This window comes from Anomaloglossus baeobatrachus, chromosome 3 (assembly GCF_048569485.1).
Source record: "Anomaloglossus baeobatrachus isolate aAnoBae1 chromosome 3, aAnoBae1.hap1, whole genome shotgun sequence".
Lineage (NCBI taxonomy): Eukaryota > Metazoa > Chordata > Amphibia > Anura > Aromobatidae > Anomaloglossus > Anomaloglossus baeobatrachus.
The window spans coordinates 312,431,470-312,447,375 of NC_134355.1; the positions used below are offsets into that span (position 1 = coordinate 312,431,470).

The window sequence follows — 15,906 nt, forward strand, 5'->3', positions numbered from 1 at the left end:
CAATAAAACACATGTACCAAACTGCACGCGGCAAAACCGCGGCAATACCGCAGTAAAACCGCGGCAAACCGCATGCGGTTTTCGGGTGCGGTTTGCCGCGTTTTTTTACCGCGGGTGCGGTAATCTTTCAATGCCTGCGGAATGTTCTTGAGAAAATTCCATTTTCCGGTGCGCACATAGCCTAACATTTAGAAAATTGTGTGTTGTTCTCTAATTTTGATCTCCAGTATAAATATATATGTAAGAGAATTTTAGAGGTAAGCATCTAAAATTTATGCAGTAAGGTATACACAATCTGAAAAATTTACAAGCAAGGACACAAAATAGAAATAAACAAGAAATGTAGACCCTAACTGGTGGAGGAGGCATATTTTTTCTTATGTTTTTTATTTTGACTTATATACAAATCATTATACATTAAATAATTTTTCCTATCTTTTTTTCTGTAAAATCCACTTTAGCTTCGGTTTTGTATGTTTTTATTGTTAGTCTGTAAAAGTGGCTTAATACTCTGACAACATTGTTCCCAGCCTGAGCGTCAGAGATGTATCCAGGCACAGTCCCCATGCTGTTCCCATTCCTTTTGAGTGCGGTTTCCATCTATTTCAGGGATTTCTCTGACCACACAGTCCTCCTGGGGGGTCTTTCTGAAAAATTGCTTGCGTTTCACACATTTCTACCTGCCAGTTAACAAAATTTGTGTACTTGTCAATTTCATCATAAGTTACGCCCCCAGTTGGAGTATATTTCTGGCAACAGCACACTTTGGATAACAGATGTGCTTGATTCTTTAAAAAGTACATGCCGCTTAATAAATCAGGTTAGCATACTCCAGTTTTAATGAATTCCTAACATACCATTAATGAAACTTACATAATTACATGAATGATGCTTAAAGAGGAATGATTCCTGAAAGTATATATTTTTTTCTAAACTTTGTATACAGCTTTAACTTTTTACATGAAAGGTTAAAATTTGCCCAAATGAACATAAGCTAAAGGCAAATTGTTTACATTGAAAACTATTCAAACAGTATAACTTCTAAAAGAACAAAAGATCTCAAAATAGGTCTAATGCTAAAGTTTTATTTTTTGCTGAAGAATTTTGTGCCACAATCAAAAGTGGATAAAACAGGAACTGGAAGCCAAATTATAATAAGTTCTTCATTTATATTTACATTTCCTTATGTCTCCACTAGTGGCTGTGGCTCAAAAAGTGACCAAAAACTGCATTTGTGATGTCAACCTAAAGGAATTTGTCTATTCAGATCTGTTTTCATTTATGTTCCAGGTAAAATTCAGATCTAAATATTTCATCTTTTCTTGAAAAATTCTGTCAAATGCTTCACTTTGTGCCACAGTCATGGTATTTTTCCAGTCTCCAATGGTACCTGCAGAGAAAGACATATATTAAAACATAAACAACCGATTTATGGCCAATTTATACAAGAGCTAACTTCAAATGCAAGAACTCCTAGAAAATATACACAGTTTATAGCCAAATAAATAAGAAAAAAATTAGATCTTTATTGAAACAAATTTTAAATCCACAGTAATAAAGTATACAGGGGATAAGCCAAAAACATTCCTTTCATCGTTGCTTCCTTTTAATAAACTCGCATGTATCACAATAGGACTATATAATCTTCAACAACATGAATTTTCAAAAGCTGTCCACTAGGGGTCGCCAACATACAGAATAAATGAAATGATAGCAGGCGAAAAAGTATATACCAATCATGTCAGTGCGAACTAGTCCATATCGTATCTAACCAGAAATACAAGAAAAATTCCTTTTAAAAGGAGAAATGTAGTTATTGCACGGCCCAGAGTATAAATGTATGGGAAAATATATTGCACACTATGAGCAATAGGAGGATAACATACAAGGAAAAACCTTCCTAACAATGCATATATAAGAAAAAATTTTATATGAAAGTGATATTGCACGTGTGGCGGGCGGAGGGGACGCGCTCGCCACGCTCGGGTCCGGGGCTTCTGCTGCTCGGTGGCTCGAGCCGGACCCGGGGACTCGAGCAGCGCTCCTCACCCGTGAGTGAAAAGGGATGGTTTATTTGGGGAGAGAGTTTGTGACGCCACCCACGGGACGTGGTGATGATGGCACCACCGCTGCTGGTGACAGGGATCCCGGGAGAGATGGTAGGGAGCAGCGAGGATGTTGTCCCCTCCGTGGGTAGGGGGTTGGTGATCCCGGGGCCCGGTGGTGTAACAGGGAGGCTGGATGGCTGGGGTGCAGGGTTGCAGGGACAGCGCGGCGCGGTGCCGGACGGCACTGGTGTACTCACTCAGACAATCAATGACAGAGTCTCTGGTAAACCAAAACGGCTGGATGGACGGGTCCCGCATCCGGCTGCAGTGTTGTTGTGCTCTCCCCAGACGGCTGATGGTGGCTGTCTTTCCCTGCACCTTTTAGAATGTTCTGACTCCTGTGGTTGCCCACCGGTAGTCCGCTCCCCGGCGTATAGGTGCCGTAGGAGCCCATTTTGCCCGCAGGCGCTGGCCCTTGGATCTCTAGCCTGTGGCGGTGGCTGCATATCCTCTCGGTGTGGACTGTTGCCTTCTGTCGGATCTTGGTTGCTGGGAAACCCCTGGGGTTCCTGTCACACTCGGATTTGACTATTGTCGGCGGCTGCAAGCCTGGTCGGGGTCCGATGGCCCTGCCTGTGTGCTTAGCTTCACTCCGCTCCCCGGTTTGGTATCGGTGGGCCACCACCCAACCCCGGTCCTTACGGCTCTGCAGAGTTGCACTAACTCCTGCAGACAGCCACCACCGTCTGCCAACCTTGCTGTCAGTGCCTGGGCTCTGACCCAGACACTTGCAGTTCGTGTCCTCTTACTTTCACCTCCAAACTCTATCTACTGCTTTTCCCGCCTCCAGGCCAGTGAACTCCTCGGTGGGTGGGGCCAACCACCTGGCTCTAATCCACCTGATGTGGACATCAGACCCTGGAGGGAGGCAACAAGGGTTTTTAGTTGACTGTTGTAACTGTCTAGGGTGGGGGGGTGTGTATGTTGGTATGTATGTGACTACCTGGCTAGTCCAGGGCGTCACACACGTATCAAAGGTATTGCACATTCCCAGATATAATACCTATGCCCAATAGATGTACATTACACAACTCCACAAAAGGTTGATAAGGTGACTGATTAACAAATAGACATATAGGCTAGAGAAGATTAACAAAAAAACCTTCCTAAGTGCATATAAAGGAAGAGATTTTATATCAAAGTGATATTGCACGTATCAAAGTAAGGTATTACACATCTTCAGAATAGGATATGATGCCTATGCCCCATAGATGTATATTGCACAACTCCACAAAGGGTTGATAAGATGACTGAATAACAAATAAACATATAGGCTAGAAAATATCTTCTACATAGCCCATGGATGGCACAAAAGAAAAAAAGCCTAAAGAATCTCACACTGGCCCTTCAGTAAAGGTGGCAACCTTAGCAGATGGAGGAATAGAGAAACACAGACAGCCAGAGACAAGTGTCAGGCTGCAAATGCCGTGTGAGGAGCATATGTGGCGCCCCTGAGGCTTCTGTCGCCACAGGTCATTGCACCCCATCAGCGGTGTGATGCCCCATTCTGGGTGAGGAAGGGAGTGAACACCGGTCCCCTGGTAAATCCACACTACACCCATTGCTAGGAACATACTGGGACCAGGGAACGTGGCAGTTACCCTCCCATGCTGCATGCTGGGAGGGGCCGTAAGACCCATCCCTGCTCCTATAGGGTAGATCAGAGCAACTGGGGAGGTGGGAGGTGCCACAAGAGAGCAGATAGAGAAAGGAAGGTCAAGTTAGTTTAGTTTTACCTCAGAGAGTGAGAGAGTGAGGAGCCAGCATGTAGCTGTGAAAGAGAAAGGAGCTCTGTGAGCTCAGAGTGTCCGCACAGAGAAAGCAACAGAAGTCTGAGAGAGAGTGCGGAAGGAGGAAGAGGTCTGCAGGAGGCAGGCAAGGAGGAGAAGTAGAAAAAGAGCTCCAAGTCAGTCAGGAGCTGAGAAGAGGAAAGAGATGCTTCCTGGTGAAGATCCTGGGACTCAGAGGGTCCAGGTGACACCAAGCAGAGAACAAAAGGGATCCCAGGGCCACGGGTAGCTGTAGAGCTGCGGTGTCCACAGGAACATCGGTGGATGGATCAAGCTGCAGCAGGGGACGGTCCCTAGAAACCGGAGGAGTGCAAAATCATCTCCAAACAGTAAAAACCGAGGCCCAGGGAATGTTGTAGACTCCCCGGGCCACAGCCCACAGCAGAAATTCTAGAAAAGGGGTAATCAGCCGACAGGTGACCCCCCAGCCTGGAGGCTGTTGTGGAGGCCGAGCCAGGTTTATCCTACAAAGGCAAGGTTTAAGGAGACAGCTGAAGACAGAGACACTTAAGAGAAGGGTACCGGGTTTTACTCCAAAAATCACCCAGAAACGGTGGAGGTCCCTGACGGTGGTCCCAGCAGTCCAAGGGTTCCTGCTGGCCTTGACAAAAACTGTGAGTAAAGAACTTGAAACTGCACCCTTGGAGTTGCCTCTGTTATTTCATCGGCATAGACACTTATAAGCACCAACTGTGCCCCGGGGTACTGCTCCACCTGTGGGGAGTAGTACCACCATTGCTGCCATATCATCCCCCGGAGGCCTCATACAGCAGCGGTGGCTTATTAGCCGCATACCACAGGTGGCGTCACGAACACAAACTTTAATTCAAGCCACATATTTTACTGACACCCACCAGGGCAACGGAGCCGGGCCCAGCCACCACTGACTACCACCGGACTAGTCCGGCCCGGCACCGGGTGTCCCATAGCCCTGGGGTGGGCGAGTCAACTTTTGGCGTCACAAACAGGATTTCGTGCCCGGTCACACCGGGTACTGTGCGCCTGAAGAATCGTGAAATAGCCTGTGTTTTACTGTGAGAAACTGCCGCCATTGAAGCCACTGAGCGCGAGAAGAAGGGGGGCGTGCCAGAAGAAAGGGCGCGAAGAAAAGCCCCGCCCCCTTGTCCAAGAAAAGAGCGCGAAGCAGTGCCCGCCATGGAAGGCGGAAGAAGAAGAAATGGCGCCTAGAAAAGATGGCCGGCTGGCAGAACAAGTCTAAATGCCAGACCAGCAGAGAGAGAAAATGGCTCCTGCAAGCGGAGGCCAGGAGGAGCTTACCTGGATCAGGCCTATGACCGCCGCTGAGCTGGAGGCTGAGGTCGGAAGGATGGCTGACGGGATGAAGAAGCAGAGTGGACGGGAGACAGCCGTGTGGGGGAAGGAGATGGTGCTGGCCATGAGGAGTCTGCAGATGTCAGTGCAGCGAGGCCTGTGTGGAGGTGCCGCCCACGACCATCCGGAGCCCACACCAGCGATGGCGATCCTGCTGCAGAACATCTCCAGCCTAGATCTGGGTGAGTCCCATGCTGCCCCTGCTGGCGCGAGTGCCCCAACCCCCGCTGCCATGCCCGCGGTCCCTGGAGAGACGCCCGGCACGGCGACGCCGATCCATGCCGCAGCCACGCCAGGTGCGGCCCGCCAAGATTTCGCCGCCGGAGCGACGCCCATCCACACCGCAGCAGCGACGCCAAGCCCGGCCCGTCCAGCTCAGGCCCCAGCAGTGATACCCCGCTCGGACCAGCAAGATCCCGCCGCAGCGGCGACGTTAATCCACGCCGCAGATGCGGCCCGCCAAGCCCAGGCCGCAGCCACGCCAGGTGCGGCCCGTCAAGAATCGGTCACAGCAGCGACTCCAATACAGGCCGCCGCCATGCCAGGCGCGGCCCGCAAAGACCAGCAGACGCAGACTGTGCTGACCGCTGTCTACCTGCTGCCAGGTGGGGAGCCGGAGAAGAATCCCTACATGTAAAGAAGAAGCAGCTGAACTGTAAATAGCCCCTGTCTGCCCCTTATTCTTTGTGAAGTTGTCCCTTTTGTGCTGCCCTAATGTGCTTTTTGAAGACGACACCCTACCCTGCCTTACTGCCCCGTGTACTTTTTGAAGATGTCACCCCCCCATGTGTATGTGTTACCGGGCCACGGAACTGGAATGTGGGCCCCGGTGAATGTGATGTGTCCTGTGTAACCAGGCCACTGGACTTAGTGGCTGGTTGAGTTTTTTTGCACTTTGTTGTTTGAAAAGAAACGAACTGCCAGGCTACTGGACTTGTTGTAGCCAAGAATGTATATAGTTGCACCTGTTGTGCCCCCTACCAGAATTATGGGGGATGTGCCCAAACTGTGCAATAGACTGAAAGTGCACACTTAGATGTTTCTTTATAAGAAAGTTTGCAACGTTTAAGTACTTGTGCCTCCCATAAAGGGAAAAAATGTTTTATTGTTTTATGTTATGCATAACAAAAATGTTTCTGCAGTTTCTCCCACATGTTTTGTTGTCTTTTCAGCCCGAGGACGTGCTGGGATTCGCTGTGGGGGAGTGTGGCGCCCCTGAGGCTTCCGTCGCCACAGGTCATTGCACCCCATCAGCGGTGTGATGCCCCATTCTGGGTGAGGAAGGGAGTGAACACCGGTCCCCTGGTAAATCCACACTACACCCATTGCTAGGAACATACTGGGACCAGGGAAAGTGGCAGTTACCCTCCCATGCTGCATGCTGGGAGGGGCCGTAAGACCCATCCCTGCTCCTATAGGGTAGATCAGAGCAACTGGGGAGGTGGGAGGTGCCACAAGAGAGCAGATAGAGAAAGGAAGGTCAAGTTAGTTTAGTTTTACCTCAGAGAGTGAGAGAGTGAGGAGCCAGCATGTAGCTGTGAAAGAGAAAGGAGCTCTGTGAGCTCAGAGTGTCTGCACAGAGAAAGCAACAGAAGTCTGAGAGAGAGTGCGGAAGGAGGAAGAGGTCTGCAGGAGGCAGGCAAGGAGGAGAAGTAGAAAAAGAGCTCCAAGTCAGTCAGGAGCTGAGAAGAGGAAAGAGACGCTTCCTGGTGAAGATCCTGGGACTCAGAGGGTCCAAGTGACACCAAGCAGAGAACAGAAGGAATCCCAGGGCCACGGGTAGCTGTAGAGCTGCAGTGGCCTGTTCCACAGGAACATCGGTGGAAAGATCTAGCTGCAGCAGGGGACGGTCCCTAGAAACCGGAGGAGTGCAAAATCATCTCCAAACAGTAAAAACCGAGGCCCAGGGAATGTTGTAGACTCCCCGGGCCACAGCCCACAGCAGAAATTCTAGAAAAGGGGTAATCAGCCGACAGGTGACCCCCCAGCCTGGAGGCTGTTGTGGAGGCCGAGCCAGGTTTATCCTACAAAGGCAAGGTTTAAGGAGACAGCTGAAGACAGAGACACTTAAGAGAAGGGTACCGGGTTTTGCTCCAAGAATCACCCAGAAACGGCGGAGGTCCCTGACGGTGGTCCCAGCAGTCCAAGGGTTCCTGCTGGCCTTGACAAGAACTGTGAGTAAAGAACTTGAAACTGCACCCTTGGAGTTGCCTCTGTTATTTCATTGGCATAGACACTTATAAGCACCAACTGTGCCCCGGGGCACTGCTCCACCTGTGGGGAGTAGTACCACCATTGCTGCCATATCATCCCCCGGAGGCCTCATACAGCAGCGGCGGCTTATTAGCCGCATACCACAGGTGCCGTCACGAACACAAACTTTAATTCAAGCCACATATTTACTGACACCCACCAGGGCCACGGAGCCGGACCCAGCCACCACTGACTACCACCGGACTAGTCCGGCCCGGCACCGGGTGTCCCATAGCCCTGGGGTGGGCGAGTCACATATGACAAGGACAGACACCCTGATGCGCATTGTATCGGGGGCTTCTTCGTGAGGGTGGGTGGTATGTGGTGTGCAGGAGGGTTATATAGCACTCACCAATGCAGTAATATTGGCGCTCTCGTCTGCACCACCCAGAATGGAAGTTCATGCCGCAGCCTCCAATGTCAATTCCCCTGCTCTCATGCGGAGAGGGGAAGGAAGTAAGTGACAGGACGCATTGGCATGAAGACCAGCGTGGCATTGACCAAACCGCAGGAAGTGCGTGGTGCACCAGCCTTACCGTGTCCCTACGTATACAGAAGGAGGGAGGCAAAGAAGACGATGTCACCATGTCAACCTAAACAAACCCACAAACAATAAACAGGAGGTGTGCTTCCTGCGGTGTGCACTCAGGCTTGTCACTGCCTCGCTGGTCGTCATGCCAACGCATATCATTCCATGCATATGTCGGCTGATCTGATCATTTTGGGTGCCCTGCTGAGCACCCAAGCAGTAGTTTTACACCAGATAAAGGGAGGGTATCAGCATACTCAGGAGAAATTGCACAACAATTTTATGGTGCAATTTCTCATATTACCCATGTAAAAGTAAAAAGAAATTCTGGGCAAATTATTTTTTGTAGGAAAAATTTGATTTTTTTTAATTTCATGGCTCAAGATTATATAAATCTGTTAAGCACCTGTGGGTTCAAGGTGCTCTCTACACATCTAGATAAACTCATTAAGAGATTTAGTTTTTTTAAAAATGTTCAAATTGTCTCTCCAGGAATGGAAACTCTAGCGCAGCGCCACCTATTGGAAGTAGCGATCCTACAAGTCACAAGTGGATTTTTAACAATCCTTTGCAATATGACTCAGGATATATGCCAGATCAGAATCCCAATTTGCAGACACGGTGTTTAAAAATGTTGTCACTTGTATGGGGTTCCCACTGGTTCAGCACATCATGGGCTCTCCAAACATGAAGTCTACAAATGATTCCAGTCAATTTGGCATTCAAAAAGTCAAATGTGCTCCTTCCCTTCAGAGCCGTGTAACCAAACAGTGGTTTTCCACCACATATGTAGTATTGGTGTATTCAGGAGAAATTGCAAATCAAATTGTATTGTTCATTTTCTCCTGTTACCCTTGTGAAAATGCAAAATTGGGGCTAAAGTAACATTTTTGCAGAAAAATTTTGTTCCTGTCAATCTTCTAAAGGGTGCTTTACACGCTGCGACATCGCTAGCGATTGCTAGCGATGTCGAGCACAATAGCACCCACCACCGTCGTTCGTGCGACATTTGCGAACATTATCGCTACAGCAGCGTCACACGAGCATACCTTGTCAGCGACGTCGCTGTGACCGCCGAACAATCCCTCCTTCAAGGGCGAGGTGCTTTCGGTGTCATTGCGACGTCACTGCGGCGTCACTAAGCGGCCGGCCAATAGAAGCGAAGGGGCGGAGATGAGCAGGACGTAACATCCCGCCCACCTGCTTCCTTCCGCATTGCCAGTGGACGCAAGTAAGGAGATGTTCATCATTCCTGCGGTGTCACACATAGCGATGTGTGCTGCCGCAGGAGCAACAAACAACATCATACCTGTGGCAGCAGCGATATTAAGGAAAGGAGCGACGTGTCAACGATCACCGTTTTTGAACGATTTTGCGTTCGTTAATCGTCGCTCCTGGGTGTCACACGCTGCGATGTCGCTACCGACGCTGGATGTGCGTCAATAATGACGTTACCCCGACGATATATCGGTAGCGATGTCACAGCTTGTAAAGCACCCTTAAAGGGTAAATAATCTTCTTGGATGTGAGTTTTGAGCATTTTGAGGGCTGCAGTTTTTAGAATGGTGTCACTTTTGGGTATTTTCTGTCACCTACGCATCTCAAAGTCACTTCAAACATGATGTGGTCCCTAAAAAAATGGTTTTGTAAATTTTGTTGGAAAATATGAAATTGCTGCTGAACTTTTCACTTCTGAACAAAAAAAAAATGTGGTGCCAGATGTAAAGCAAACATGTGGGAAGTGATATTTATTAACTGTTTTGTGTGACATAACACTCTGGTTTAAGGGCATAACATATTCAAAGTTTTTGTAAAATTTTGCATTTTTTGACAAATAAACAAAAAAATATCATCCTAAATGTAGCACTATCATGGAGTACAATTTGTCACGAAAAAAACAATCTCATTATCAGTGGGATTCGTTGAACTGTTCCAGAGTTATTACCTCATAAACTGACACTGGTAAGAATTGAAAAAAATGGCCCGCTCATGAAGGTGAAAACAGGCTGGGGGTGAAGGTGCTAATGACACATACAGTATATTTCTATAAGTCTTGTATGTGGGGTTTGGGGTTTTCATGAGTGAGGTGAGAGCATACCTCCAAACTTTTGAAGAAAGGAAAGAGGGACAAACTCTGACCACGCCCCTAGCCACACCCATTTGGTATTAAGAGTCATTCAGCAGATGCCTTAAACTGTTCATTCCTATTCATAGCAGCCAGAATTTTCTTATATTTATATGTGTCACTATATGACATGTTGCTTATTTGTGCCTATAAAGCCGTGTTCACACGTTGCATAATTCCTGTGTTTTTTATTTCTGCACCAAACTACACAATCCATTTTTGCTGCATTTTTTATGCCTTTTCTCCATTATTTCATGCGTTTTTGAGTCAGATGTGAATCTACGTTTTTAAGTGTTTTTATTGTACAGAGAAGTTTTTTCCTGCATTTTATTAAGCTCCACATAGAAACCGCTAGAGAAAAAACACCAAAACCGCAGAGTTCAGCGATATTATTTCATGGAATCACATCTACTTTTCTTGGACAATTAAACACAGCTGAATTTCTGTGCAAAAAAAAAGCTGAAAAACGCGGCATCTACACTACATGTGAACATGGACTAATTGTCCAAGCAAAGTGGATGAGACGTCATGAAATTTCCGCCCTTTATGCCTCTAAAGACGCTGCTGAACTGTGCGGTTTTGGTGTTTTTTTCTTTATAAGTTTCAGGATTCACATCTGCACCAAACATGTATCAAATAAGGGGAACAATGCATAAAAAATAACGCAAACACTCAATTATTAGAGACAATTGTTATTGCACTCGTGGTTCGGACACTTGCAGAAAAAACAGCATTTACACTACGTGTGAACACGGTCTCAGTGATACATTTTATTGCATTTTTATGGGTTTAAATAAAGAAAAATAATAAATTGTGACTTTTTTACGCCATTTACCGATTCTCATAAATATCTCATTTCTTTATAGTAGTTTTATGGGAACAAATGAATCTGACTCCTTCCTTCACCTACAAAGAGATGCAGTATTTATCTAAGTATCTATCCATCTTTCCCTCTATCTATCCATTATCTATCTATCAAGTATCTATCCCTCTATTCATTTATCTATCCCTCTATCTATCTATCTATCTATCCATCTATCTATCTATGTAGCTATGATGTATCTATCTATCTATTTATCTAGCTATCATGTATCTATCTATCATGTATCTATCTGTCTAGCTATTATGTATCTATATCTATCTATTATCTATCATGTATCTCTCCCTATCTATCTATCTATCTATCTACCGGTGACGAGTAAAGCCCCAGGCCCCGTGGGTGTGTTATGTCCATCTTGGATACTCATAGTTGTATAGCACCGAGAAATCATGGAGGACACTGGTACAGTCAGCTAGGTACTCCTTCACCATCTTCACAAAACTTTCCCTTCTTGTCATACAGCCCTGCACATTAGGGTCAGGGCTCTGGAAGGGTCTAATGAAACTGTTCCAGACCTTTCATAGCTTTCCCTTGCCTCTGTTGGACCTGGTGTGTGTCTCCCTTGTCTCTCCTCCTTGGTTTCCAATGTAACTATGACATCTGCTGCCAGTGTTAATAGATGGGGATTTTTGTAATAATCGTTCGACTAGGACCTTCTGGTATTGCACTACTTTACTAACCCCCTCCGCTGCATGAAGGAGAGATGAAAAGTTCTCCTTGTAGAGTGGTTTTAGAAGGGTGAACAACCAGTAATCAGTGATGGCCAAAATGCATATAATGCGAGAGTCATGGGAAAGGCAGCCATATGTGTCAGTCTCCCAACAGGCAAGACTTCCCTGTCTCCAACAGGAGGATGACTCTCCATTTCCTCTTCCTCCCTCTCCTCTACCCTTCAGTTCATCCATGTGGAACAGACGCGATGAAGCTGGTTTGGGCAGTACCCTCTGTAGAGCAACCATCTACTGTTCCTTCTTCTCCTCAGCCTCCTCCTCCTTATTATCACATAATCCATGCTGAGAAGATGGGAAGAGGCTGGGTTGTGTACAGGGCCGGCCTTAGCCTGAATGGCGCCCTGTGCAAAACTGCCCTTTGGTGCCCCCCCCCCTACTGATTTTTTCCCAGTTTCCAAGGAAACAAATGACGACAGCAGCCTATTTTTTTTATATCCTAAAAAAATTCAGCTCTTCAAATGTACAAAATACTCCAAATTTGTGCTGGAGAATCTGCACCTCAAATCCACCACGTTTGATCTCGTTCTTTGAGAGGTTTTCCGATTTCAACCATTTATGCCGTATCCCTGGATATTACATCATGGATGTTACATGCGGATCCCCCCAATTGGGCGCACATGTATCTGGAGAATGAGGCGCTGCCGCTCTTCATAGAGAGATGATATATATTTCTATACACTTAGAGCGGCGCAGGTTGTGGCCCCATTGGTGGGATCAGCATCTACTATACAAATCCTGAGGATAAAAGTACAGGATGATGCCAGATAATGCACGTTGGAGCCGGCGGCCAATGCTGCGTGTACTCTGGACCAAAAAGTCCAAAATAAAAATGTTAAAGGAGAATGTACGAAATTAGAAAAAAAATCTCTGCTTTCTATGTAATAAAGAGTCCTCAGGTTATATGTGTCACTGCCTCTCAGCTCCAATGACCTGAACAGACTGAGGTGCAGCACCACATACACACCTTGAGGACGAGGAGTGCTGTGTATGTGTCACTGCCTCTCAGCTCTACTGACCTGAATAGACTAAGCTGCAGTACCACATACACACCATGAGCGAGAGGCCCTGTGTATGGAAGAACTATGGCATATATACTGTAATCCATTTATTAACCAGTTTGGGCTCACACCTGCTGGCAATGCTGCAAATAATTTTGTTGGAAAATTTGTAAGATAAATCCACGCTGAATTGTGATATTCTGCAGACTTTCATAATACACACCTCAGCTGCTGCAGAACATCATCATACACATCTCAATTGCTGCAGAACCTCATCATACACACCTTCTATGCTGCAGAACCCCATTATACACATTTCAGCTGCTGCAGAATCTCATAATACACCTCAGCTGCTGCAGAACCCCATAAGGCTATGTGCGCACGTTGCGTATTTGCATGCAGTTACGCTGCGATCTGCACCGCAGCGTAACTGCATGCGTCCTGCGTCCCCAGCATAATCTATGAAGATTATGCAGGAGACGTGCGCACGTGGAGTATTAGAGCACAGCGCTTCGGCTGCTGCCCGAAGCGCGCGTTCTAAGAAGTGACATATCACTTCTTTTCTGTGCTCTGCATGCAGTCCCCGCTCTGTCTATGGGAGGGGCTGCAGTCAGAGCGCATGGAATCGGCTTTTTTTTCCATTACGGACTCTTTCTGCAGTGATTTGAAGTGCACGTGTGCTGTTCAAATCACTGCAGAAATTTCTGCAGGACAGAACGCTACGTGCGCACATAGCCTAATACACATCTCAGCTGCTGCAGCTCCTCATAATACATCTCAGCTGCTGCAGAACCCCATAATACACATCTCAGCTGCTGCAGCTCCTCATAATGCATCTCAGCTGCTGCAGAACCCCATAATACACATTTCAGCTGCTAGCGATGCATTACATTGACAGACCTTCATACCTACACTAAACCATTCCATGTGATGTGCAGACGGCAGTGACGCCATGTCACGTATGAGACTCCAATGTTATTTTGTTACAGCATAAGTTCTCTGACAGCTGATTCCTCCTGCACGACCCCCGAGTGGAAGGAATCAGACACTGGCTCCATTATTGCAGTTGTGTATATTTTACTCTGATGCTGCCGCGTTTCAAATAAAACACATTTAATATCTGTCCAGGGACCATGCAACTAGGATGAGGAGCCCGGGAGGCCGGTCCCCGACGGCTTCTCCCTCTGCTGCCCTGGACTGACCGGTGTCTCACCTGTGTGACATTCTGCAGATTAGCCAAATCCCCAAAGTATATAATATACACTGTTAGGATTTAATTTGCCAATCTGAGAAGTCATGTGATCGCTCACCAGTGATTTGCAGACTCGGAGTCATCTGCTGAATGACGTCTCCTCCTGCTTCTCTCATTGTTATCATTTTCAATTTGAGAAAAACAGGAGGAGACGTCATTTGGCAGATGACCACACATTGCAAATCACATGTGAGTGATCAGATAACTACCACTCGAATCAGCAAGTGAAATCCTAACAGAGCACATATTACACACCTTTAGGATATGGCAGGTCAACATTCAGAATTACATTACACGTGACAGGTATAGGGCATATGTAGGGTGTATAATAAATAAATAAATAAATATATATATATATATATATATATATATATTTATATATATATATATATATAATGTATTACCCCCTACATATGCTCTGCACCCACTCTGGCCGCAGCTGCAGGGCCCACTGGCATCACATCACAGGCTCCCCCTGATGTCATTACACCTATCTGGGACCCACAGCTGCAGAGCAAGGGTAAAACAGGGAGCCAGTGGCCATCTCCTCCTCAATGGTGCTCAACAATGCATTCAATGAAATAGCAATGGCCCCCATCACCCACAGGCCTTGTCATTTTGCCACTGCATAAATTACACCATATACATGACACATACAGTAGATACTATATAAAAGATAGATGAATGCAGGGTCGGACTGCGGAGTCTGGGGTCCACAGGAGTTATATCTAAAGACCACACTACAACTATATGCAAATACCTGCAGGAGCCCCCACACAGCCTCCTACACGCACCAGGATCCCCCACACAGCCTCCTACACGCACCAGGATCCCCCACACAGCCTCCTACACGCAGCAGGATCCCCCACACAGCCTCCTACACGCAGCAGGAGCCCCCACACAGCCTCCTACATGCAGCAAGAGCCCCCACACAGCCTCCTACATGCAGCAGGAGCCCCCACACAGCCTCCTACACACAGCAGGAGCCCGCACACAGCCTCCTACACGCAGCAGGATCCCCCACACAGCCTCCTACTGTCACGGCCAGGTGTACGGGCAGGCCCAGGAGGTGGATCCACTGGACCGAACTCCTAGATGGTAGCAAAGAGTCCGGCAGCTGGAGCACTAGAAACAGCAGAGCAGTCCTTGCACACAGGTATAGCGGAGAAGTCCCTGGGACTACGGAGTTACGGGTGGTAGTCCGGGTGACGCAGCTCAGGTTCGGAAGCCGAGATGATGTCAGGCGGGGTCCGGAACCTTGGGAGCAAGAAGACGGGTCACCGCAGGGATCCGAGGTGGTGCGGACTGTCAGGATGGCAGATGGACAGCGTTCGGGTTTCAGGATACGGCAGACTGGATGGCGAAGCAGGCACGGCTCTACAAAGAGAGATAGGTGAGTACGAGCACAGTAACACCAGGAGACCTGACTCCTAGCTCAGGGAACACGAAGATCAGGCCCCGCCCCCTTGGACAATGACCCCTTATATACCCTGTACCTGTGCAACCTCATTTCCTGTTAATGGACGCTGGCCCTTTAAGAAAGGGTCAGTGACCGCGCGCGCGCCCTAATGCGCATGCGCGCCGCCCGGGTGCCAGAAGCCAGGGAAGGAGGCTGCGAGGAGGACGCAGGGGAGCCGGCCAGGTCCAGGGAAGCTGTCGGGCGCCGGGATCGGGGGCCCGGAGCCCTGGGACGGACGGAATCCGGTGACTGGGGAGCGGAGAGCGTGGCAGGTGAGCCGGGGAACGGGGGTGAGGACCCGGGGAGCGTGACAGTACCCCCCCCCCCACGCCCCCCTCCCCGCAACCGGGACATGAAGGCACGGATAAGAGGAGTGCCCACGTTCTCCCTGGGCTCCCAAGACCTATCCTCAGGACCATACCCTTCCCAGTCCACCAGGAAGAACTGCC

At 48.0% G+C, this 15,906-nt stretch overlaps 1 protein-coding gene across 2 annotated transcripts in view; it reads right to left on the reverse strand.

Annotated features, from left to right (window-relative positions):
* Positions 1-434: 434 nt before the first annotated feature.
* Positions 435-15,906, reverse strand: part of LOC142295221 (amine sulfotransferase-like) — a 119,397-nt gene continuing 103,925 nt past the window's right edge. For both annotated transcript variants that reach the window (XM_075338309.1, XM_075338311.1), the window contains exon 7: positions 435-1,390. In XM_075338309.1, the coding sequence (XP_075194424.1) occupies positions 1,260-1,390 (131 nt within the window). In that variant the 3' untranslated portion in view covers positions 435-1,259. The remainder of the gene's footprint in view (positions 1,391-15,906) is intronic.